General features: G+C 37.9%; 1 protein-coding gene and 1 pseudogene across 2 annotated transcripts; both read left to right on the top strand.

Moving 5' to 3' along the window:
- The first annotated feature begins 4,707 nt into the window (after positions 1-4,707).
- Positions 4,708-26,577, top strand: LOC122656838 (inositol oxygenase 1-like). Of its 2 annotated transcripts, none has more exons than XM_043851503.1 (11): positions 4,708-4,766; positions 4,873-4,975; positions 5,337-5,418; positions 5,498-5,702; positions 5,795-5,854; positions 5,941-5,993; positions 6,083-6,205; positions 6,319-6,388; positions 6,498-6,576; positions 6,760-6,841; positions 26,513-26,577. In XM_043851503.1, exons 1-11 carry the CDS (start codon positions 4,736-4,738, stop codon positions 26,537-26,539), a joined length of 915 nt encoding a protein of 304 aa, XP_043707438.1. In that variant the 5' UTR covers positions 4,708-4,735; the 3' UTR covers positions 26,540-26,577. The 2 variants fall into 2 exon arrangements, with proteins under 2 accessions (XP_043707438.1, XP_043707439.1); XM_043851504.1 differs by lacking the exon at positions 26,513-26,577 and adding an exon at positions 6,940-7,050.
- On the top strand, positions 17,401-19,630 carry LOC122656839 (annotated as a pseudogene).
- Positions 26,578-27,900: the final 1,323 nt, after the last annotated feature.

The following is a 27,900-nucleotide window of genomic DNA, read 5'->3' as shown; positions in this document are numbered from 1 at the left end:
AATTGGATCGATTCGATGGATTTGATTTAGGTTTTGTCACTCTTAATTTCCCATCAGCTCAACAATGAGGCCGACCTCCTTGTCTTTAGGTAAGGATGTAAATGGATAACTGACATTCAAATCCGCATCCGTATCCGTTTAGGGACATCCGTATTTATTTAGAGATATCTAGAAAGTAAACTGAATATTCCGATTAATATTCATCCGTATTCATTTAGAGGTATCTAGAAAATAAACTGAATACTCCGGTTAAAATCCATCCGGAAAAAAAAAATCTAAATACTTAATAATAATAAATTAAATAAATAATGATTTTGAGGGCTTTTGAAGATTCAACAGGTTCTAAAATATGATGAAAAGAGAATCATGATCTAAGAGATATGGATTGAAAGTGAAATATATCCGTTAAAGGGAGGAAGGTCCAGGTTACACAAGGCAGAGATGTAAACAGATGATCGAAAATCTAAATCCATTTAGAGGTGTCCGTATTTGACCCGAAAATAACCGACTCTGATCACATCCAAGCCGAATTCGATCCGTTTACATCCCTGCCTCTAGGGCATCTTCTTCATATCTTGCTTTAGTTTGGTGGTTATCCCCCCCTCCCCTTCTCTTTCTTTTTTTGTACCTTGGATTTTAATACTATGTTTTTTTATTAAAAAAAATGTTTTCAAATAATTTGAAAATTAATTCATCAATGTGTTACTATCATATTTTTCAAATACACATGTAGAATTATGATATTTATCATCATTAAAAAAATAAAAATAAAATATTAAAACAATTAAAAAATCAGATTACAAATTATTTCACACGGATCAATAAAAAATACCCCTTTTTAATAAAAGAAAAAAACAATTGAGAAAACCAATCAAAACATAATTTTTGTTTTTTAATCTGAAATCTGAATCGATTAGCACTTGCAAGTTGTTTAAAATTGTATTGGTAGAAATGGCCCAAAACCATCCATCTCTTTCTCCAATCGCCAGTGGTTGGATGTGTCAGATCATATTGGCTGCTTTCAAAAACTTAATCATATTGGCCAAGAGAACAAAAAATTGGGCTTCCTTCCTTCGTCCCATTACAATTTTTCTATGAGATTGTATTTATTGTTGTGGGGAACTTAAAAAAGGAGCGGACCACCCTGGCCTACACAAAGGGGCAATCTTTCTGATAAAAAGCTTAAATTAAAGCTACAAAAGGAGCAGATGATCATCATGTATCATAAATTATTATCAAGTTGGAATGCATTGAGAGATTAAAAACATCTTTTCTGTCATTGTCTTGGCGAACTCAAAGCATGGTTTGAGGTATTGGTTTTGCATTGCAAGTCATCGATCCTGATATTGGTGATACGATACGGATAAGGATAAAATAATCAAAAAAATCTATTTTTTAAAAGAGATCATCCTATCCGCACCATGGAAGTATCATCGAACCGTTTAATCGAAATCGGATCATTTAACATTAATCTTACATTTAACTGATGGTTCAAGTAGAAAGAATTGGCAATGGATACAGGCTTCTATGGATTCCGATCCTGATTCAGTTTGAAACAAGTAGGAACTGACCGGAAGCATCCTACACCCTAAAATTTAAGTACGAATTGATAAATCCGAAACGGCTATCCCAATCCGATTCGACTAGAACCCGATTTTGAATTCATGTTATGTATGTATACTAGAAACCTAGCTTTCACCTTGTATTTGACTTTTCTATCAACAACAGGCTTTAGATTTAAGCATTAGCTTTATTTTGGCATCCAAAAGAAGAAATACCAGAGATTGATATAACTAGTCCGGTGCCATGGGACCTAGTACCAGGACCAACCGATTATAAAACAGTCCCATGTTTTAGGACCACAATTTATTAATAATACCCGGATTCATAATGTTTATAGTAGAACTCTTCTATCGCTGTAATTTTGCTATTGAGCTTGTTTACTCTCTTCTTCATACAATTGTTAGGGTTAGCAACCAGTAGGTATTACTATCATTATAAAGGGTGCGAGCAGAGGCCAACCGTGTTAGGTGTCTCTCCCATTATGGATTCAATTGTTAGTAGACCCACGCAAGCAACAAATCACACATGAAACAAGTTTTATACATTGGAGCGGGTTAACTAGAAAACCCATTACCCATAAAGGAGACCACCTCATGTATTAGGTGTCATCCAACTAAATCTATCAGTCAAACACCTATCCACTAATATATACCTCACAATGACTGGATGTTAGCCCATACAAGATAAAAACATAACAAAAATTAGACAATATTCTACAAAATTTATGGCTGATGGATCCCATGATAATATGGGAAAAAGAGCATTACTTGGTTGCGTGGCTCTTGCCTCCAGATATAGGAACGCGTAGAAGTACTGCTTTGTTCCCATGAAAACAAAAATTACATCTATGTTGATGCTCTTATGTACATTCTCATTCCCCGTGCTGATGCAAGTGCTACACGACTAGGCAAATGATCTCTAATCAATCAGATATATCCAGATCGAAATCAACTAATCGGCTCTTTCATCCTTTCAAGAAAACTAGGATTATGACATTAAAACACCAATTTCAAGGCCGATCCAAGTTTGAGAATTCTGTGTTTTGAATCATTGGTCCATCCTGCAGAGAATTGTAGGTTCTTCCTTAACAAATGAGTCATGTATCACTGCTTGTGCGTTGTGACACGAATTTTTATCACCTGCGGTTCCCCTGCCCGGTACGGTTCCCTAGTGTCTCTAATAAAAGGGGAGTGGACCCCACCCAAATAATGTGTTCGATCAAGGGGTGAAATGGTCATTTCAACCCCCACTGTGAGAGGAACCACACAACCGTATTGATCAACAAACCGGACCTTTATCCCCTGATGTTCGTTCACCGATACGATTATGTGGTTCCACTCATAGGAGGTTAAAATGACTATTTCACCTCTGACTGAACACACTGCCCGGTGGGATCTATCCCCTTTTATGAGAGATACTAGGGAACCGAGATACTAGGGAACCTTACCGGGCAGGGGAATCGCACCTGAAAAAAATTCTCAGCTCACCTCAGGGGATAAAGGTCCGTTGTGTCACGGGGGCAATTGTAGGTGGAGCAGTTCCGTGCAGGCCAGACCAGGTCAGGCCAGCTGGTCAGGTTAAGCTGTCCATGTGCATAATTGGAACGTCCCGTCATTCATGCAAATCATCTCGGTAGTCCCGTACCTAGTACCTACCCTGTGTTTTACTTAAAACATTTGTACGGTTCAGATCCACCTTCTTCTTCTTCTACTCAGCTACTCCTCAATCCATCAAAAGATTACGCCCACCTCCAACCAAAACCGGTGGATTGGGATACTGGGTGGAAAAATAGATTTCTATGCAATCATACAATCCACAACTGGGAACTATCCTATTGAATCTCTAATCCGCGATATACGTGATGATTTCCTCCTGGGCTCCTGGCTCCTGGCTCCTGGCTCCTGGCCCTTTACAGTCAGACCTGACTCAACAGAAGAAGATATTTAAGAAAGGCCCCCACACTTTTGCCCTTTCTTTGCCCCCGTTTGAATGTGTCATCACTGACGTGGCACGCGGACGACCGTTACAGCACCCTTTCTGTCTGGTTCTGCACCCGCGTGAATATATTTCCACATTTTTCACAATTCAAACCTCCTCTATATACTTCTTGCACCCAAGGGCTCACAGTTTAAGTTACCAAAAAAATAGAAAGGGCTCACAGTTTACAGCTCGGAGCACACAGCTGTCATTAATTAATTTATTGAATTATTTAATTATCCTAAAAAAAAATAGATAAAACAAAAGTAACTTTACGGATCAAGTCGTCGTCCTTGACTAGATGCCACGTCATATGGGTCCCACATACAACCGTACTCGTACTATCGTATCGTATCCATGCCTCTCTACGAGAGGCTGCTTTGTATGCTGTTGACCCTACCTACTACTCAAGCGGTAAAGTCGTGGAGATACGCCGTTACGAAGAAGGCGGTCATGCACTCATGCATTGGAGTTGTACCAGAAAAACTAAAATACCCTTCAAATAAGAGCCTATTTACAGAAAAACCCTCTTTATGAAAGCGGGGTATCAATTAGTCCGTTTTGTCTGAGTTTCAGTTTGAGACGGGTCAAACCAAAACTGAACCGGTAATGTTTCATTTCGATTTGGTTCGACGGCTTAAATAATAGATACCCCTTTTTCGTTTCCTTCGATTTTGAGTTCTTCCATCTCTAGATTCGACTCACTCCGAGTTTTGATTGGTCCAACCGGTTTGGGCTGGAATTGGACAGCCTTAAGAAAGAATGTCTGAAGTGGGTAAACATGAGGAGAGAATTAAAGCGAGGTTGTGATTGCGATGAGTATTCCACGTCAGTCTGATTAGGTTTCCGCTCAAATGGACTGAAGATTTGAACCATAAAACCCAAAAACAAAAACGAGATCATCAAAGCTGGCTGTTTGTTCTGGCTGTTGGTTACTATTACTGTATCCGTTCCTTATATCGTTCGGTATTCTTTGTAATAAAACGGAAAATAGATAAAATATAAATTTAAGATTAAGATATTCTTGGGAAGGACTCGTATCCTTCCAAATATCAAGGAAGGACTATTGATCGATCAACCTATAAATACCCCTCTTCATCCCCTTTCAATTCCATTCATCGGATTTTGTTATTCTCCGTTCTTTTCTATTTTTTTTCCCGGTTTCATTTTCATTTCCTTCCATTTTCCGGTGAAAATGACAGTCATCGTCGAACAGCCTGAACTTGGTAAGATTTTCTCTCGCTTTCTTCTGAGTCTAATCGTTCTTATGTTACAAGAAAGGCTTTGTGGGTTTTTGAATCTGTTGCTAATGAGATTGGCTATTTCTTTCAGGAAATCAAGGACAGGATAAAAAGATTCATGAAGAGACCAACGAGTTGATTCTTGATGGTGGATTCGTGGTCCCTGAATCCAACACATTTGGCCAAACCTTCAGGTCTTTTTCTTGAAAATTCTTGACCTATCTTTTCCATCAAGAACTTCAATTTCTGAAATGGGATTCAATTTCCCCAACAATGTGTACCCTTTGTTAAGAGCAGATTTCTTATCTCAAAGGACCATGGAACCTGAAAACACTCTTTATTGGGCCGATTCCCAAAAAACAAAAAAACCTTTGTTTGACTGTATCAGCCAATACCGATACGATACTGATACTTAGAATCATGGCCCAAGAGACTTATTTTGCACATTTATTTTTCTCCTGAAATATGATTCCAACACGTGACTAAAACTAGTCCTACTCAAATATTTTGAGTTTTTAACTGATGAGAAAAGTTTATGTGAAATGTGGTCAACAGAGATTATGATGCAGAGAGTGAAAGGAAAAAGTCTGTTGAAGAATTTTACAAGCAGAATCACATCAACCAAACATTTGATTTTGTAAGCCCATCTTTTTTATATGAATCTGTCTTAACAGCTTTTGAAATTGGAAGCATAGATTTGATTTTGATCAATTCAGGTCAAGAGGATGAGGGAAGAGTATGGAAAACTGAACAGAGTAGAGATGAGCATTTGGGAATGCTGTGAACTTCTCAATGAGTTTATCGATGAAAGTGATCCTGATTTGGATGAACCTCAAATTGAACACTTGCTTCAGACTGCTGAAGCAATCAGGAAAGACTATCCTAATGAAGATTGGCTTCATTTGACTGGTCTTATCCATGGTATATTACACATATAACCCTTCTCTTTGTCTCTCTCTCTCTCTCTCTCTCTCTCATGCAAATAATAATCTAATAATGTTAATGGATTTCAGATCTTGGGAAGGTCCTTCTTCACCATAGCTTTGGAGAACTGCCCCAATGGGCTGTTGTGGGTGAGAATCAAATCCTTTCATGAAGAAATCACTGTTTTCTTCATTTATTGTTTGGAATTGAATTGCTCACAATATTCATATTACAGGTGATACATTCCCTGTTGGGTGTGCTTTTGATGAGTCAATTGTTCATCATAAGGTATAAATCTCACCTACTTCAATTATGCAGAATTGATTAGAGTAACTAACTTGAATTTATTTATAATTAATTCATTGTTTTTGTTACAGTATTTCAAGGAAAACCCTGATTACTACAATCCAAAATACAATACCAAGTGTGGAATTTACACTGAGGGATGTGGCCTTAACAATGTGATGATGTCTTGGGGCCATGATGACTATATGTACTTGGTAATTCGTCTTTTACCCTTTTATTACAGAAGGGTTAATGTTTAGAACAGAAATGTAAACATTTTTCTCAACAAAAATTGTAGAATCTAACTATGGCTTATCAATCAATATAGGTGGCAAAGGAGAACAAGACAACTCTACCTTCAGCTGCACTGTTCATCATCCGATATCATTCCTTCTATCGTAACTACCTAATCTATGCTCTCTAATTATTACAATCGTATAAAATAGATACTAATTTTGTGATTAATCCATTTATCTGAAAAAAAAAATTCAAACTATAATTTTGCAGCTTTACATAAATCTGGAGCATATAAACACTTAATGAATGAGGAGGATGTTGAGAATTTGAAGTGGCTTCATGTCTTCAAGTAAGATCCCCCTCTCTCCCACACATAACCCCACTCAAAAAAAAAAAAAAAAAAAACATAAAAACAAAAACAAAAAACAAAAAAAGAAGAAAAAAACTGTTTTTGATTTGGGCATTTTTTATTGGCAATTGTTAGCATGATTGCATGATTGTATAGTTTAACTCCTTTTAATATTATTTGCAGCAAGTATGATCTCTACAGCAAAAGCAAAGTTAGGATTGATGTTGAGAAAGTCAAGCCTTACTATCTATCCCTCATTGAAAAGGTGAGCCTCACCTATGTTTATTCTCAAGTGACATTTTCTTTGAATTTCCATTTTTGCTCCCTTCCTTTTTCTTAATTAGATGAATATTGTTGTTGCAGTACTTTCCCTCAAAGCTAAGGTGGTGAGGTCAGTATAAGCAAATTGAAGAATAATTTTGAACAGTTTGGGCAGAAGATGGCCATGATGAGAGTTTGAGTTGCTGTCATTTTTTCTTCCCCACCCCTCCCCCAAAAAAAAATTGAGTTGCTGTCATCTTTTCTACCCTCCCCCCTCCCAAAAAAAAAATTTCAATATGTGTAATAAATAAAGTATTTATGTGTTTATGTAATTATTCAAAAGTTTCTCTGATTCTCTGTTCTACTGCAATAAATAAAGTATTTATGTGTTTATATAATTATTCAAAAGTTTCTCTAATTCCCTGTTCTACTGTCTCTCATCTTTAATTGTTTTAACCATTGAAGTTAATATTAAGAAATTTGACTTCTTAGCAAAATTTACTTAGTCCAAATTATCCAAAATCAATATGAAAAGGGAGACTAGAAAAATGATGGTGACACTGAAAATTGTCCTCTCGTCTTGCTTCTTTGTGGAAGCAAGGAAAAGGATGATGAACATGTAAGTCAGACCAACTAACAAGTTAGACTTTTATTATGGATAAGTATTTTCATTAATTTAACTCATCCTTTGGAATGACTTGAAATATATGGAAATCTAAATTAGGAAGGCACTCATTGAGGGTGGACCTTGGTGCAGTAGTTAGGTTGCTCCATTGTGACGAAGTGTTTATGGGTTCGAATCTCTGGAAATAGCCTCTTTGCGAAGCATGGGTAAGGCTGCGTACATTATGACCCTCCCCAGATCCTGCAGTAGCCTGAGACTCGTGTATTGGGTACGCCTTACAAATGAAACACTCACTAGGAATACTGTTATAAATATTAATCTCAAATCAACTCAACTAGGTTTATTCCCAACCATTTAGATGGTAATGCGAGTACTGTAAGCAATTCAACTACTATTCCTTCATAACCAAAACTACCTTAGTTCAACATCTAGGGATAGAATTGCTTGGGAAGAGAGCAAAGTACTACAACTACCACCAATGTACAATAACTACAAGAGAAAAAGAAATACATCCCAACCATTTTAGAAAAAGTTATTGGGCCGGGTTTTTTTAAATTCCCAGCCCAACCCTGAGTCCTCTTACATAGCCACAGCCCAACCCTGAGTCTGAGGTCCTCTTACTTAGCCCAAGCACAAGGTGCCGAGCCTAGGCTAGCCCAGCACTGAGACCCTGATCAGGTCGGACTAGGCGAAGGCCAAAAGGTTGTGCATGGTTGACATTGTTTGTTTTTGCCATTTGTGTCCTTAAATGCATGAAAAAAATAAAAATGAAACATCATCAACATCAATAATTTTTAAAAATAATCCAAAACATTAGATTCGGGCTAGATTTGTCTCAGCTCAAGGCTTCAGCCAGGCCCAGGTAGGCCTCGGGCCTTAAAATCCCAGTCCAGTCTCGTCTTTTGGGTTGAAAAGTCCAGCCCTGGCCTTGTCCAGCCTTAGGGTGGGTCGGGTTCACATGGACAAACATACACCCCTAGTTGCAACCCTAAAAGCACAAAGTTGACTTAGGAAAGTTTGAGACTAGCATTTCACTTACACTCGAAGTTCATGTTGCAGTCTGTGAAGTGAAGGAGACATCCCTCAAGTTAATAAGAGTTTGTGAAGTGAAAGAGATATCCCTTGAGTTAATAAGTTTTCGATCGAGGTCAAATTTCTCAATTCATAAAATTTTTAGCAGTCCATTCAATTCACAAATTCCAGTTGGTTTAATATCAATTAAATGAAATAAAAATTTTCTCAACAAAGAAATGCCTAATTGACAAGTACAAATCTCAACAAACTGGTTCATTAAGTTTTTGGTTGATCAACCCCTAAATAACTAAACAATTTACAAAATATCAAAATTTGATTCAGCACATAGGGATGGGTTTTAGTAAATCGGGAAAGAATGCCTCAACAATATCCACAATCAAATGAAACCTACTAATTGATTTCCACATCTAGGTTCATGCTCATAAGCATGTTCAATTGGTCCTGGGTGATTGACAACTTTGCAACAGGAACATACAATATGAATTATTTAGATCTTATTTTTGAAACCCAAAAGTTATAATCATATGTTTTTCCTTCTAGGATTAATACTTAAATTCTTTTCCAATTGATGTCCAAATCCGAAATGAAAAGGCAAGGAGATACTTGAACTACATGAAGAAGATGCAACCCATGCAATTTTCTGAAAAGTCCACAATTGTAGACTGTTGACACTTAAATTATTGAAAAGACTGAAAGTATTTGATCCGAAGGATCGGCCAATTACTCGAGAAGATGTTTGTATCATGGAAGAAGAAGGGACTTCAAAGTTTATGCTAGTATCAAATTCTAAGAGTCTTTCCAGTTTTTTAAGTGTCCGAGGATCAGCATTTGGAAACTTTTGAGAAAATGAAATGGGTTGTTTTTTATTCCTCATGTTCAAACTTAACATTTTTGGTCCTCGATACATGGATTTGTTTATAGTGTTTTTCTTTTCCTTAGCCTGCTTAGGTCTGCCTTAGGGATTAGGGGCTAGGGTTGGGCACCATGGATCAACATTTTCCAAACGTGGCATTGAGATGATGATGAGAAGGGTGTTTTTTTTGTTTGTGTGTGTGTGTGTGGAATCACATTAGTGACCTGGTCTTGACACCTCCTTATTACACCCCTGAAGGGTGCCCATGACAATGATGAATATTTGTTTTAGGACCAAGGTAAATTTCTATCTTCAAATCTAGAAGATACCCCACAATCTTGATGACATTGGAGATTATACAGGTGAAATGACCAAAATGCCCTTAGAAGGACTTGAAATATATGGAAATCTAGAGTTAGCAAATCATGGTGTGTAGAGCATAATTAAGATGAATGACGAGTAAGAACAGTCTACCAAAAATAAAGTGATTTATGGGTTTATATATAGTTGAGAACCATTTTGTGCATGCACAAATGAAACACTCACTATTAAAAAACAATATGTTATAAATATTTAGGGGGTTGGAGAGTACAAATGAATCAAAAAGGAAAATTTTCACCTTATTCAACAATAATAGATCAATTTCTCTACTAATAAGTAGGATGTTGCAACTCGGTATTGAAATAGGGTTAGGTCTTTTAAAACCCTAGCCGAACCCTGAATCCTTTTAGCTAAGCCCAAGCCCAACTCAATCTTGAGGTCAGGCTGAGATATCTCAGCCTACTAGGCCCACTTGTCAGGCTCAATCCAGTCTAGCTCTTCCTTGATTGACCTTGATCAGGTCGAGTTGTGTTGGGTTGGCCCTGATTGACCATGATTTTTTCTAGGGCCGGTGTAGCACCCTCAAATCCGGGTAAAACTGCAACAATGTCCGGTTGGGCCGGGCTTTTTAAAACCCTGAGTCCCTTTAGCTGGGCCCAAGTCTGGCCCGACCCTAACTCAGGGCCTGGAAAATCCAACGTTGACCCACCCTCAGGGTTGGGCAAGGCTGGCCCTAATTGGCCTTGATCATGGAGTGGGGGAAGGGGAAGGGTTGAAGGGAGAGATGCATGGACTAGACTAAGTTGGGCTTGGTCAAGGAGAAACTTATCAATTTTACATAAAATAAATTATAATAAAATATAGGGTAAATTACACATCACCCCCTGATTTTCAAATGAATCTCAGATTACCCCCTGGTTTTTAAAAAAACTCAAATGACCCCTGGTTTAGACCCCAATATGACAAATTAGTCCCTACAATTAGTTTTATGCTGTTAAGTGATGATGTCAGCCAGTTAAATAAATTTAAATCCCTAAACTACCCTTGACCAATGTTGAAGATGAAGGAAGGGTAGTATTGTAAATTTAATTCTAATGTTTTAGTACAAGGGTAAAATAATCCTTTCACACCAATAACTAATAGTAGAATAGTAGACTAATACAGTTACTGTAGAGGGGGTGATCTGAGTTTCATTTGAAAACCAGGGGGTGACATGTAATTTATCCTAAAATATATTATCACCTATTATCGTCATATATAATATATTATATAACAAAATAAGTGTGACATTTAAAGTTTATAATATATATATAGTATATCAATATATATTTTATATTATTAACTTAAAATAGGGTCGCACTGGGCCGGACCGGGCTCAGCTTGAGGCCTCAATCCTGGCCCAACCCAACCCTGACCCTCCCGGGCTAGTAGGGCCAAACTTACACCCCTAATGCTAGCCTCATAGGCGTGATAACAGTTGATCTTCTATTGATGTTTCTTTCTACAGTGAAAATTAATTATCTTTATTAGAGTGTTACCACAGAGTGTTAGTGTTCTCTCCTCCTTGTGAGTGAATCATGACCCTTGGAAGTCATCCAACTCAGACGAAGGTGAAGGCGATGACGAAGATGAAGATGAAGATGAAGATGAAGATGAAGATGACTTAAGGAATGCTTGGGATATCTTTCCGCCAGTCCCGAATCCACCATTGGAGAAGGATGTTTTGCACTGTTGCTGATTGATGATGAAATAAAAGGGAAAGCATGCTTAACATGAGGGATTATCCTAATTGGGTTGTTTTTGGTCGGAAAATCATATCGTAAACAATCAGTCACCAATGCCCTATTAGCAGCATGGAATCCCCGTTACAAAGTGGAAGTCTCACCTATGGAAGAACACTGGTATCTCTTCCGCTTCCACCATGCACGTGATTTTCTTAATGCGTTGGAAGAGAGCCTCTGGGCGGTAGTAGGCAATCAAATAATTATGGAGATTGACGTGTTAAGAGAGAATGGGAATTCCATTTTCATTTTGATCCATTTTTATCGCTCGAGCTTGCTTTTCGTTTAGCGCTGAAAGTAGGTTTTCCCATCGAAGAAATGTTGGTGCAGGGATTTTTTTTCGGGAACGAGGATCAAATCTCTAAGGTGTAGCTTACATCTAGATATTACAGTGCCACACATAGTGTTGCATCGCACAGGATTACAAAGTGTTGTGAAAGCAAATTATGAGCATCTTCCCATGTTCTGTTATCAGTGTGGTATCTTAGGCCATGAAGTGTGTCGGTGTGACATTGCTTTCGGTATCACCCGCCGTCTGCAATCCACGATTATCACTGAAAGATATGGATCATTCCTTAGAGGCGATGTTCCAGTTTCTCGCAATTTGGAGAATACACCATCTCTTCTGTATGAGAATTCAGAAGCATCGACTATTGTTGCATCATTTTCTGTTGCAGCCACTCCTCCATTGCCGTCCCAACTTGCCGGAGCTGAGAACGATAGCAGTTGTCTCTTCAGTTATTGCATGTCCACGTGGTGTCCCATCCAACCATCATTCCCATAATGCTCAACAGTTACATTCGGTTCAAATTCATTCCACCATTACTCCCATAATGTACAACAATAGTTACATCGTGGCCAACTCATTACCTCATCTGGATCAGTTATGTGACTCCTCAGCACAATCCGTTATTGCACAACTTTTACATGGGGATCAGTTAAAAGTGACTCCACGGCTGTATCCGTTGTGGCACAACTGGCATCGAGTTTAATTCCTGTTGAATCAATTCATTGTGTTACATAACTCTCAATCATTTAATGTGCCTTCAAATGTGGAGCTGGAGCATATTTGTTGTCATTTGAAGAAGATGGATATTCAGTACCTTGATGGCTTTTGTATTGTTGGCTGTATTTACAGTTTTATCTCTAGGGAATCTATTGGTCTTACCAATCCCCTAGTCTGGAAGGCCTTTGGCCATTTTCCACTCCTTGGTTTTTTATATTTTGTATCTAACCCTTGTGTAATTCATGTCATTTATCTGAATAGACCTACTTTTTATCAAAAAAAAAAAAAAAAAATCAACCCACAAGATCAAATTTTAGAATAACCAAGCTCATTCCATTCATATGGCACATTTATACAATCAAAAGTATCACATTCAATCCATTGTACCTTCCTTACATTTCTTTAATCACATCAAAATTATCTCTTTCAATTCTTAAATATATCACAAATAACTCTTAACACAAGTCTCAAACCGCCTCTAATCTCTCTAATCACTTACTCAGGAGGCCTCAAGTCCTTCCCCCGGTCGTCCTCGTGCACTCTGCCCTCAAGGATTTTTATCCTCTCTAATTCTTTAATCGGGCAGTTCCTGGCAGTGCTACCTTCATTGTGTGACACATGGCACAAAATAATCGCGTGGTGGAGATTGCTTTGCACCATTTAAAGAAGCCCAACCCATTTTGGCAACCGGATCCAAGAAACCCGATAGAATCTAAATCCAAAAACGCAGAAAGGGGGAAATGAACCGAAATCGCAGAGCTTCCCTCTCTCTCGGTTCATCGCCTTCCCTCCTTCCCACCATCGGAGTGTTGCAAGGTTTCAAATCGACCGTGCTAGAAAGAAAAACCCTCGAGGATGGGATTCAAACCTACAAGCTTCCGAGAAGAATTAGATTACAATTACATGTAAATTGACGAAAGAAAAGAATTAATCAATTTTAATCTCTGCAAACAAAGAACAGAGAACGGATGCAGAAGAAGTGAGATTGAGAATTTGGAAATGGTAGCTCACAAGTTCGTCGTTCAACACAATGACTCTCTCTTCGATGTCGACTATGATACCGAAGATGGATATAAAGTCTCTTTCTCTCTCTCTCTCTCTCTCTCTCTCTCTTTCTTCTGTGAAAAGGTTTATTTAGGTTTCATCTTTTTAGTTTCACTTGAACTTCTTACTTGTCTTGCCATCAGCTGTGTTGTGTATGCCTTGTCGATAGTGCTGTATGATTTAAATTGTGCTGTGCTACTCCATCTTCCTTTGTTGCTTTATCTTTCATTGAGGGCTGAGTTATGTTGGTGGCTCAAAATGCTATTTTGGTACATCGTATGCCTGAATATTTCAAATGACAGCCAATAAAAGCAACATGTTTTTGATTGATGCTATTCTAGCAAATGCCCAATGGAAAAAAAGGGTTTTAAATCCCTACATAAGCAGTAGCATGAAATATGACAAGCATTGTTCCTATGACAAGGAGCACAAAAGAATTAATCAAACAATACAACATTTGTTGACCTATGCCCAATGCAAAACAATTCTCACAGTGGATTGCTTCTGTGATGAAATGAACTAACCCCCATGACCCTTCCAACCTGAACACCGAAGAAACAGAAATTCATCAAAAACAATTTATTTATGGAAAGTGGAGTCTGGGGGGGGGGGGGGGAGAGGAATTAGTTTACAAATAGAGAACCGAGTGATGAAGAAGAATAAGATTTCAGACCTCTAAAGCTCTCCAATGGCGAGAAGGAGGGAAGGAGAAGAAGAGAGAGAGAGAGAGAGAAAGTCACGGTTTGTGTCCTACCTTCTGGGTTTTTTTCTGGTGTAACCTCTGCAGCTCTCCAACGATGGGAAAAAATGAAGAAGTTGAACCGAGAGAGGGAAGCTCTACAATTTGAAAGTGTTTCCCCCTTTCTGCATTTTTTTTCCTCCTACTTACTATGTTTTTGGGTTTGGATTTACTTGCAAAGGAAACTAGACCTTGAAGCCCTCCAATGGTGGGAAGGGGGAAGTAGATGAACCTATAGAGAGAGAGAGAGAGAGAAGGGGAAAAAAGTGATTTGAATGCTCTCTCTTGAGTTTTTTTGTGCGTTTTTGGATTCAGATTCTAATCGGGTTTCATGAATCCGGCTGCCAAAACAGGTTGGGCTTCATGAAATGGTGCAAAGCAATCTCCACCACACGATTATTTTGTGCCATGTGTCGCACAGTGAAGATAGAACCGCCAAATTAAAGTATTGGAGAGGATAAAAATCCGTAGGATCCACCCCTAGGGTGTGGGACCCAATCCCATGGAGGGTTCACATATGTCCCCACCGACCCCAAGTGGGGAGCAGATCCGGACTCTTCTTCAAAAACCTTTTTTATTTTTGGGGTACCCTATGACATGCGCATGGCCCACCTCCTTCCATAAGAATTAATATGAGAGTGTTGAAGATGTAATGTGAGATCCTTTTTAATGCCTTGTGCGCATCTATACTCACCCTTTCTTTGTCTTCCTTACTTTCATTTCCCAACGACGTCTCCGCTCATAATCCGACGAGCAGAACAACAACCCATTGTATCTGCAGAGAGCTTCACGGAGGCAGATGACGCTCTCAAGCTTCATCACATCGTGCACTGCTCCTTAGATGTCATTGATGAGAGAGGTATCACATTTTCTATTCTTCTGTATAAATATCAATTTCTAGTTGGTTTGAAGTAGCAATCGTCTGATAAGTTAGATTCCCAACAGACAGTGATTGCCCCCTCTTGTTGCGTTGGTCAGGCATGGAGTATGGCATCTATGAGGTCGTCGCTCCCATCCGTCTCCACTACTCCATGTCCTTCCCACCGATTCCCGCATACGGGCCTCTCTTTGGACAGTCATCTTCCCTCTTTCGGTTCACGCCAAGGTAAAGTAGACAGTTAATTTCTTTTTCTTTTATCCTACCAATCAGAGATGCTTGCTTCATGGCGGTTCCAATTTTTCCTTCTAAACTTATTACCTTCTCTGCCCAGCAACCCCGTAGTGGAACGCTCCTATTTATTATCTTTTTCTATATTGCAGATTATTACTCTAACTATACTCTCATTATTATTGACAATGGCAGTCCATTCTTCACCATAAGACACGGGAAGCGACTAGCGAGTGCCCAAACTCACTCAAGTTGCAGCTCCTCCCGGTTGATTCCTGGAAAATTATGTCTTCCAGTCCCTGTCCGATCCAGTTCCGAAACTCGAGTGGACAAAGATCAGAGTCCAAGAGCACAGGTTGATGTTATATTTCAGGTAAAAATTTTTGTTAACTGTTCCTTGTTACAAAGCTAACAGCCAAGGAATGGAATAATTCACTTCCCCTTTGGCCTTTGGGTTCATAAATACCCTAAAGCTAACAGCCAAGTAAATGGAATAATTCACTTTCCCTTTGGGTTCACAAATACCTTTTTTGTTTTATTATTTTCTAAAATATCCTTTAAGATCCCATTTCCTTGGCTGCCAGCCTTGTACAAATGTAGCAACAAAATTTCATTTGTATTTCAAAAGAACAATTTGCATCCCTTACGGTTAGAGTTGATTGGGGGAAAAAGATGAGTGATGGGAGAATTTCTTCACCTACCGTCTAATTTCAATGCTGAAGTTCTATGACTTGGGCTCATTTATTCAAAAATATTATAAAAATTATTTACACAGAAGTAGTTACCAAACTTATTTTTCATTTTACAATCTATTGTGTCTGGCAGTTACCAAACAACTTTTATTTTTTGATCAAAATAATTTTCAATGATGAATTTTTTTTTAAAAATAGGCTAAAAACAAAATAAAAAATGATACTAAAATTAAAGACCTTTAATAACATTCATTTTTGACCAACCGGTTGACCGATGTAGAGAACCTATCCTTTTCTATTCTTGGCATCCAAATAAGTGTAGTCCTTCTGTAATAATTTACCAGGAAAAAAACCATCCTTATGAAAGTGGGGTGTCAATTAATCGGTTTGGTATGGTTTCAAATTTGAGACTGAGTCAAGCTGAAACTAAACCGTAAAGGCAAATTTCAGTTCGATAGTTTCTCGTCTGGTTATTTTATCGGTCTGCTATCATAACAATTTGGTTTGGTTTCAATTTTTCATAATATTTGAGAGAGAGAGAGAGAAGGTTCTCTGAGTAAGTTTCAATATCTATTTTGATTGGTCCGATCGATTCAGGCTGGAATTTGACACCCTCTAGTAGGGAAGTCTCTAATTGATAAACATGAGGACTATGAAGAGAAGTCTGATCGCGATGAGTATACGATGTCACTCTGACCTGGACTTTATGTTACTGGCGATAGATCGTCCTCTCCGTTGACTTGCCAAGTTGGTTACTAATTACAAAACTTTCTAAATCCTTTCCACATTTTTTAGTTCTTCTCCATGCCAACCAATACCCTTTAAGCTTTGTAATAAAACTTAGATTTTCTTGGGAGAGACCGTTCTACATATCAAGGAAGGACTATTACTGATCGATCAAACACATTAGGGAAAAAGAAAAGATTCTTGTCTCATCAGTATTGTCTGAAGTGTCTGAAGTGGGCAAACATGAGGAGAGAATTAAAGCGAGGTTGTGATTGCGATGAGTATTCCACGTCAGTCTGACTAGGTTTCCGCTCAAATGGATTGAAGATTGGAACCATAAAACCCAAAAAAACAACGAGATCATCAAAGCTGGCAGTTTGTTCGCTTTTTAACGTGCCAAGTTGGTTTCTATAACTATATCCGTTCCTTATATCGCTCGGTATCCTTTGTAATAAAACGGAAAAATAGATAAAATAGAAATTTAAGATTAAGATATTCTTGGGAAGGACTCGTACCCTTCCAAATATCAAGGAAGGACTATTGATCGATCAATCTATAAACACCCCTCTTCACCCCCTTTCACTTCCATCTATCAGATTTTGTTATTCCCCGTTCTTGTTTTTTTTACTTTTTCGGTGTCATCTTCATTTCCTTCCATTTTTCTGTGAAAATGACAGTCATCGTCGAACAGCCTGAACTTGGTAAGATTTTCTGTCCCTTTCTTCTGAGTCTAATAGTTCATAAGGTTCCAAGAAAGGCTTTGTGGGTTTTTGAATCTTTTGATAATGAGAATGGCTATTTCTTTCAGAAAATCAAGGACAGGATAAAAAGATTCATAAAGAGACCAACGAGTTGATTCTTGATGGTGGATTCGTGGTCCCTGAATCCAACACATTTGGCCAAACCTTCAGGTCTTTTTTCTTGAAAAAACTCTTGACCTATCTTTTCCATCAAGAACTTAAATTTCTGAAATGGGATTCTGTTAAGAGCAGATTTCTAATCTCAAAGGGTCATGGTACCTGAAAACTCTTTATTGGCAATTCAGGTCTTCTACGGCCTGGCTGCCCCTAGCGGATCTGGATCCTATCCGCCGATACCGATACGATACTGATACTTAGACTTACACGTGACTAAAACTAGTCCTATTCAAATATTTTGAGTTTTTGACTGATGAGAAAAGTTTATGTGAAATGTTGTCAACAGAGATTATGACGCAGAGAGTGAAAGGAAAAAGTCTGTTGAAGAATTCTACAAGCAGAATCATATCAACCAAACATTTGATTTTGTAAGCCCATTTCTTTGTTATGAAATTGTCTTAACAGCTTTCGAAATTGGAAGCATAGATTTGAATTTGATGATTATTTTTTTGATCAATTCAGGTCAAGAGGATGAGGGAAGAGTATGGAAAACTGAACAGAGTGGAGATGAGCATTTGGGAATGCTGTGAACTTCTCAATGAGTTTATCGATGAAAGCCGATCCTGATTTGGATGAACCTCAAATTGAACACTTGCTTCAGACTGCTGAAGCAATCAGGAAAGACTATCCTAATGAAGATTGGCTTCATTTGACTGGCCTTATCCATGGTATATACACATTAAACCCTTCTCTCTGTCTCAGTGACTCTCTCTCTCTCTCTCTCTCTCTCTCTCTCTCTCTCTCTCTCATTCAAATAATAATCTAATAATGTTAATGTATTTCAGATCTTGGGAAGGTCCTTCTTCACCATAGCTTTGGAGAACTGCCCCCAATGGGCTGTTGTGGGTGAGAATCAAATCCTTTCATGAAGAAATCACTGTTTTCTTCATTTATTGTTTGGAATTGAATTGCTCAAAATATTCATATTACAGGTGATACATTCCCTGTTGGGTGTGCTTTTGATGAGTCAATTGTTCATCATAAGGTATAAATCTCACCTACTTCAATTCTGCAGAATTGATTAGAGTAACTAACTTGAATTTATTTATAATTAATTTATTGTTTTTGTTACAGTATTTCAAGGAAAACCCTGATTACTACAATCCAAAATACAATACCAAGTGTGGAATTTACACAGAGGGATGTGGCCTTAACAATGTGATGATGTCTTGGGGCCATGATGACTATATGTACTTGGTAATTCGTCTTTTACCCTTTTATTACAGAAGGGTTAATGTTTAGAACAGAAATGTAAACATTTTTCTCAACAAAAATTGTAGAATCTAACTATGGCTTATCAATCAATATAGGTGGCAAAGGAGAACAAGACAACTCTACCTTCAGCTGCACTGTTCATCATCCGATATCATTCTTTCTATCGTAACTACTTAATCTATACTCTCTAATTATTACAGTCATATAAAATAGATACTAATTTTGTGATTAATCCATTTATCTAAAGAAAAAAAATTCAAACTGTAATTTTGCAGCTTTACATAAATCTGGAGCATATAAACACTTAATGAATGAGGAGGATGTTGAGAATTTGAAGTGGCTTCATGTCTTCAAGTAAGATCCCTCTCTCTCCCCCCACTCAAAAAAAGAAAAGAAAAAAACTGTTTTTGATTGAGCATTTTTTATTGGTAATTGTTAGCATGATTGCATTATTGTATAGTTTAACTCATTTTAATATTACTTGCAGCAAGTATGATCTCTACAGCAAAAGCAAAGTTAGGATTGATGTTGAGAAAGTCAAGCCTTACTACCTATCCCTCATTGAAAAGGTGAGCCTCACCTTTGTTTATTCTCAAGTGACATTTTCTTTCCCATTTTTCCTTCCTTCCTTTTTCTTAATTAGATGAATATTGTTGTTGCAGTACTTTCCCTCAAAGCTAAGGTGGTGAGATCAGTGTATGCAAATTGAAGAATAAATTTGAACAGTTTGAGCAGAAGATGGCCATGATGTAGAGTTTGAGTTGCTGTTATTTTTTCTTCCCCCACCCCTTCCCCAAAAATAAATTGAGAAATTTCAATATGTGTAATAAATAAAGTATTTATGTGTTTATGTAATTATTCAAAAGTTTCTCTGACTCTCTGTTCTACTGTCTCTCATCTTTAATTGTTTTAACCATTGAAGTTAATATTAAGAAATTTGACTTCTTAGCAAAATGTACTTAGTCCAAATTATCCAAAATCAATATGAAAAAGGAGACTAGGAAAATGATGTTGACACTGAAAATTGTCCTCTTGTCTTGCTTCTTTGTGGAAGCAAGGAAAAGGATGATGAACATGTTAGTCAGACCAACTAACAAGTCTATGGATAAGTTTTTTCATTAATTTAACTCATCCTTTGGAATGACTTGAAATATATGGAAATCTAAATTAATAAGGCATGGTGTGTGCATGGAGCATATATTTTAGATGAATGAAGAGAGAACAGTCTACCAAAAAAAAAATTTGTGAATGCACAAATGAAACACTCACTGAGGGTGGACCTTGGTGCAACAGTTAGGTTGTTCAATTGTGACCAAGTGTTTATGGGTTCATATCTCTGGAATTAGCCTCCCTACGAAGCATGGGTAAGACTGCGTACATTATGACCCTCCCCAGATCCTACAGTAGTGGGAGACTCGTGTATTGGGTACGCCTTACAAATGAAACACTCACTAAGAATACTGTTATAAATATTAATCTCAAATCAACTCAACTAGGTTTTTTCCCAACCATTTAGATGGTAATTCGAGTACTGTAAACAATTCAACTACTATTACTTCATAACCAAAACTACCTTAGTTCAACATCTAGGGATAGAATTTCTTGGGAAGAGAGCAAAGTACCACAATTACCACCAATGTACAATAACTACAAGAGAAATCAATCATTTTTAAAAATAATCCAAAACACTTAGAGCTTTAAATGCAATATATAATTAGTAATATATATAATTATATTAAATCAGGTTCGGGCTGGATTTGTCTCAGCTCGAGGCTTCAGTCCAGGCCCGGGTGGGCCTCGGGCCTAAAAATCCCAGTCCAATCTCGCCCTGCGGGTTGAAAGGTCCAGCCCTGGCCTTGTCCAAACTCAGGGCGGGATTGGGTTCACAGGGACAAACATACACCCCTAGTTGCAACCCTAAAAGCACAAAGTTGACTTGTCCTTGAGTTAATAAACTTTGGAGCGAGGTCAAATTTCTAAATTCATAAAATCTCACTACGTTTTTACGTGATCAACCCCTAAATAACTAAACAATTTACAAAATATCAAAATATAATTCAGCACATAGGGATGGGTTTTAGTAAATCGGGAGAGAATGCCTCAACAATATCCACATTCAAATGAAACCTACTAATTGATTTCCACATCTAGGTTCATGCTCATGAGCATGTTCAATTGGTCCCGGGTGATTAACAACTTTGCAACAGGAACATACAATATGAATTATTTAGATCTTATTTTTGAAACCCAAAAGTTATAATCATATTTTTTCCTGCTAGGATTAATACTTATATTCTTTTCCAATTGATGTTCAAATCAGAAATGAAAAGGCAAGGAGATATACACTTGAACTACATGAGGAAGATGCAACCCATGCAATTTTCTCAAAAGTCCACAATTGTAGACAGTTGACACTAAAATTATTGGAAAGACTGAAAGCATTTGATCCCAAGGATCGGTCAACTCGCGAAGATGTTTGTATCATGGAAGAAGAAGAAGGGACTTCAAAGTTTATGCTATTATCAAATTCCAACAGTCATTCCAGTTTTTTAAGTGTCAGAGGATCTGCATTTGGATACTTTTGAGAAAATGACATGGGTTGTGCGCTTTTTATTCCTCATGTTCAAACTTAGCATTTTTGGTCCTCGATACATGGATTTGTTTATACTGTTTTTCTTTTCCTTGGCCTGCTTAGATCTGCCTTAGGGATTAGGGGCTAGGATTGGGCACAATAGAGCAACACTTTCCAAGCGCAGCATTGAGATGATGAGAAGAAGTTTTTTTTTTTTTTGTGTGTGTGTGTGGAATCACATTAGTGAGCTGGTCTTGACACCTCATTATTACACCCCGGAAGGGTGCCCATGACAATGATGAATGTTTGTTTTAGGACCAAGGTAAGTAAGCAAGTCATGGTGTGTAGAGCATAATTAAGATGAACGACAAGTGAGAACAGTGTACCAAAAATAAATTAAGTGATTTCGGGGTTTATAAATAGTTGAGAACCATTTTGTGCATGCACAAATGAAACACTCACTATTCAAAAACAATATGTAATAAATATTTAGGGGGGGTTTGGGGAGTACAAATGAATCAAAAAGGAAAAAGTTCACCTTAATCAACCATAATAGATCAATTTCTTTACTAACTAACAGATCTCAAATCAACTCAACAAGGCTTTACCCAACCATTTGGATGGGAATAAAAGTACTGTTAAGCCATTCAACTAATATTCCTTCATAACCAAAGATAGAGCTTATCTAGACTGCCACCAATGTACCATGAACAAGAGAAATAGAAAAACACCACACCCATTTTAGAAAATTAAGCAAGTTCGATAAGTAGGATGTTGCAATTAGGGTATTGAAATAGGGTCAGGTTTTTTAAAACCCTAGTCAAACCCTGAATCCTCTAAGCTAAGCCCAAGCCCAACTCAACCTTGAGGTCCACTTTTCGGGCTCAATCCAGCCCAGTTCGTCCTTGATTGACCTTGATCGGGTCGAGTTGTGTTGGGTTGACCCTGATTGACCATGATTTTTTCCAAGGCTGGTGTAACGCCCTCAAATCCGGGTAAAATAGATGGATGCTAGTTAGGACTGCAACAGTGTCAGATTGGGTCAGGCTTTTTAAAACCCTAACCCCCAACCCTGAGTACCCTCAGCTTGAGGCCTCAATCCTAGCCCGATCCGACCTGACCCAAGGCCAATCTTGACCCGCCCTCAAGGCCTTATTCGGGCTCAAAAGGGTTCAAAGCAGGTTCGGGCCAACAGGGCCAAACTTACACCCCTAGTGCAAACCTCACAGGCCGCCGTATGATAACGGTTGATCTTCTATTTCTGTTACTTTCTACAACGGAAATTAATTATCTTTATGAGTCTTACTACAACGGAAGGTCTAAAATCAACCCACATGTCAGATTTTAGAATAACCAAGCCAATTCCATTCACATGGCACACATTTATACAATCAGAAGTATCACATTCAACCCATTATACCTTCCTTACAATTCTTTAATCACATCAGAATTACCTCTTTCAATTCTTAAATACATCACAAATAACTCTATCACAAGTCTCAAACTTTCTCTAATCTCTCTAATCACTTACTCAGGAGGCCTCAAGTCCTTCCCCTAGTCCTCCTTCTGCACTCTGCACAATGGTTCTTCGCACGTGCTTCCTTTGTAAACAGACAATAAAGTAATTCAATATTTCTGGCTGAAATCCCTAGTAGTTTTGTATTTCAGATGTGAGACGCCAAAATGAGGAACTGCTAAAAAGCCAGAGAAGCAAGCTTAACCAAAGACCAACCCAAAATTAGTATTATATTTACACTACTGATAGTAATAGTAATAACAACATTAACCTAAACACCTATTAACCTGTACTTTGGACCAGCCAGAAATTTGGAATTACACAAATGCCCTTCTAGTCCAGAGAAGGACAATTTGAGTAGTTCCTTGACTAACAGGACTGAGGATAAATTGTTTCAGTTGCACAACCTAAGATATTGCATGCTTTATTGCTGATAAATAGAGATGCTTGCTTCATGAGGGTTCCCATTTTCCCTTCTAAACTTATTAGCTTCTCTGCCCAGCAACCCCGTAGTGGAACGCTCCTATTTATTATCTTTTTCTATATTGCAGATTATCTCTCTAGTTATACTCTCATTATTATTGACAATGGCGGTCCATTCTTCGCCATATAAGACACGGGAAGTGACTAGCGAGTGCCCAAACTCACTCAAGTTGCAGCTCCTCCCAGTTGATTCCTGGAAAATTATGTCTTCCAGTTCCATGCCCGGCTCAATTTTCCCCCGAATGCCTATAATAAGGGGGGGGTGAACCCCATTCGGGCAGGGGTAGGGTGGTCATTGCTTCCCTTTTGTTACAGGCACTGAGAGAACTAAGCTAGGCAAGAAACTCAAGGGGACAAAGATCAGAGTCTTAGAGCACAAATTGATGTTGAATTTCAACGAAAAAATGTTGTTGCTCACTTATAGCAGGAATGTTCCGCTTGCTATAAGGCTAGCAGCCAAGGAAATGGAATAATTCACTTTCCCTTTTGGGTTCGCAAATACCCTCTACTAGGGATGACTCTAATGGAAAAACATGAGGACTATGAGGAGAAGTCTAAAGCGACATTGTGATTGCGATGAGTATTCCACGTCACTCTGACTTGGACTTTCTGTTACCGGTGATAGATCGTCCACTCCGTTGATTTACCAAGTTGGTTACAAATTACCAAAACTTTCTAAATCCTTTCCACATATTTCGGTTCTTCTCCATACCAATACCCTTTAAACTTTGTAATAAAATTTAAATTTTCTTGGGAGAGACCGTTCCAGATATCAAGGAAGGACTATTATTGTTCGATCAACCTATTAATACCCCCCTTCCACTTCCATATATCCTCTTCGCATGCTTGTCTCACCTTTCTTGTTTTTTGGGTTTCTCTTGTTTCTTTCCGATTTTGGTATTCCCTTTTTTTTTTAATTTTATGGTGAGACTGGCTATTTCTTGCAGGAATTCAAGAACATGATAAAAAGATCCAGGAAGAGACTAACGAGTTGGTTCTTGATGGTGGATTTATGGTGCCTGAATCCAACTCATTTGGCCAAACCTTTAGGTCTTTTTCCTTGTAAACTCTTCACCTATCTTTTTGAATTCCAACAAGAAAACTTCAATTTCCAGCACAATGTGTAGACTTTGTTAAGAGATGATTTCATTTCTCAAAGGGTTATGGAACCATGGTTGTCGTCAACAAGGGTTCTTTAGTTCCTCTCCCTTATGGAGAACACAAACACATAATAAGGGAACCATCGCCCAAGAAAAAGAAAAGATTCTCGTCTCCATTAGTTAGTATCGACATAGCCTCTCATTGTCTATTCCGATTGATTGACAATATCAGCCGATACACCACTGATATGTATGAATTGATACGATATCTCGATGCCTATATCCATGGTATCGTTATTGTGTTGGTATTGATCTCCAGAGATAACAATACCTATCGGCCATATACCGATACGATAGTGTTATATAGAACCATGGCCCAAGAGACTCAGTTTGCTTACTTATTCAAATATTTTGAGTTTTTGACTGATGAGAAAAGTTTATGTGAAATGTGGTCAACAGAGATTATGATGCAGAGAGTGAAAGGAAAAAGTCTGTTGAAGAATTTTACAAGCAGAATCACATCAACCAAACATTTGACTTTGTAAGCCCATCTTTTTTATATGAATCTGTCTTAACAGCTTTTGAAATTGGAAGCATAGATTTGATTTTGATCAATTCAGGTCAAGAGGATGAGGGAAGAGTATGGAAAACTGAACAGAGTAGAGATGAGCATTTGGGAATGCTGTGAACTTCTCAATGAGTTTATCGATGAAAGTGATCCTGATTTGGATGAACCTCAAATTGAACACTTGGTTCAGACTGCTGAAGCAATCAGGAAAGACTATCCTAATGAAGATTGGCTTCATTTGACTGGTCTTATCCATGGTATATTACACATATAACCCTTCCCCCTCTCTGTCTCACTCTCTCATTCTCTCATGCAAATAATAGTCTAATAATGTTAATGGATTTCAGATCTTGGGAAGGTCCTTCTTCACCATAGCTTTGGAGCACTGCCCCAATGGGCTGTTGTGGGTGAGAATCAAATCCTTTCATGAAGAAATCTCTGTTTTTTTCATTTATTGTTTAGAATTGAATTGCTCACAATATTCATATTACTGGTGATACATTCCCTGTTGGGTGTGCTTTTGATGAGTCAATTGTTCATCATAAGGTATAAATCTCACCTACTTCAATTCTGCAGAATTGATTAGAGTAACTAACTTGAATTTATTTATAATTAATTCATTGTTTTTGTTACAGTATTTCAAGGAAAACCCTGATTACTACAATCCAAAATACAATACCAAGTGTGGAATTTACACAGAGGGATGTGGCCTTAACAATGTGATAATGTCTTGGGGGCATGATGACTTTATGTACTTGATATTCCTCTTTTACCTTTTATTAGAATTAGAAAAGGATTAATGTTTTGAACTGAAATTTAAAAATTGTAGAATCTAACTATGGCTTATCAATATAGGTGGCAAAGGAAAACAAGACAACTCTACCTTCAGCTGCACTGTTCATCATCCGATATCATTCTTTCTATCATAACTACTTAATTTATACTCTCTAATTATTACAATCATATAAAATAGATACTAATTTTGTGATTAATCCATTTATCTGAAATAAAAAAAATCAAACTGTAATTTTGCAGCTTTACATTAATCTGGAGCATATAAACACTTAATGAATGAGGAGGATGTTGAGAAGTGGCTTCATATCTTCAAGTAAGATTCCAACCCGTTTACGATTGAGCATTTTTTTATTGGCAATTGATAGCATGATTGCATTATTGTATAGTTTAACTCCTTTTCATATTATTTGCAGCAAGTATGACCTCTACAGTAAAAGCAAAGTTAGGAATGATGCTGAGAAACTCAAGCCTTACTATCTATCCCTCATTGAAAAGGTGAGCTTCACCTCTGTTTATTCTCAAGTGACTTTTTTTCTGCCAATTTTCCTGCCTTTCTTAATTAGATGAAAGTTGTTGTAGTACTTTCCCTCAAAGCTAAGATGGTGAGGTTTGTACTTAGTATATGCAAGATGGCCATAATGCAGAGTTTGAGTTACTGTCATCTTTTATTCCCTCCCCTTGATTACAATCTGTTACCCTCTTGAATTTGGTTCTCCTCCAGCCGTGGCGGGAGCTGGAGGATCCAGCCCAGCCAAAACAGGGGGCGTTTGGTCATTTCACAGGCCCCCCCCCCCCCCCCCTTGTGAAATGACCAAACACCCTCTGTTTTGGCTGGGCTGGATCCTCCAGCTCCCACCACGGGTGGAGGAAAGCCAGGTCCTACCCTCTCCTCGGTTTGTAAGTTGTAAGAAATAATTAAGTATTTCTGTGGGTAAGTGAAATTATTCAAAAAATTTCTACAATTCTTTGTTCCACAGTCTCTCATCTTAAATTATTTAACAATTGTAATTAAAAATTAAGAAATTTGACTTCTTAGCAAATCCAAAATCAATATGTAAAAGGAGACAAGGAAAATGATGGGGACCCTGAGAATCGTCCTCCTTTCTTGCTTCTTCATGGAAGCAAGAAAATGATGATGAACATGTAAGTCAGACCAACTTAATGAATTAGTTGATTATGGACAAGATTTTTCTTTAATATAACTCATCCTTTAGGAGGACTTTAAATATATAGAAATCTAAAGTACGCAAGGCATGGTGTGTAGAGCATATTTAAGATGAATGAAGAGTGACAACAGTCTACCAAAAAAAAAACATTAAGTGATTAAGGGGGTTATAAATAGTTGAGAACAGTTTAGTGCCTGCACAAATGAAACACTCACTATTAGTATTGTTATAAATATTTAAAGGGATGGGGAGTACATATGAGTGAAAAAGGGATAAGCTCACCTGGTTCATCAGTATTAGATCAATATCTTTTATAACCAATAGATCTCAAATCAACTCAACAAGGCTTTTTTCTAACCATTTGGATGGTAATACGAGTACTGTAGACACTGAATTTTATCACTCTCGACAATGATGACAATCGGACATGGACATATGACGTCTCTCTCAAGCCACCTGAAAACCCGTAAAAACACTCAAAAAATTATCAGGTTGGTGTAAGGCGCGAAAGCCCTGCCGGTGTCTAGGAGGCCTTGTTGGGCAAGGCACGGAAGTCCTGCCGGTGTCTAGGAAGCTTGTTGGTGTTTAGTCCATATGGCACCGTAGTGCTACCCAAAGTGCGAATAATAGGCTCTTTCATCCCTGGTGACATCATTACTTTGCTCGAAGTTCGAGTAGCAGAAGTCCCACTTATAGCAGATACTCTGCCCGAATTCTGAGTTACAAGCCCCCCATTTTTTAATGGTATAGTTGTTGCTCTGCCCGAAGTCTAAGTAGTGAGATACCTCGTTTATAGCCGTT

The sequence above is a fragment of the Telopea speciosissima genome, chromosome 3, assembly GCF_018873765.1.
Source record: "Telopea speciosissima isolate NSW1024214 ecotype Mountain lineage chromosome 3, Tspe_v1, whole genome shotgun sequence".
NCBI classification, from domain to species: Eukaryota; Viridiplantae; Streptophyta; class Magnoliopsida; order Proteales; family Proteaceae; genus Telopea; species Telopea speciosissima.
The sequence above is the reverse complement of the archived record's forward strand: the minus strand, read 5'-3'. Positions and strand labels throughout refer to the sequence as shown.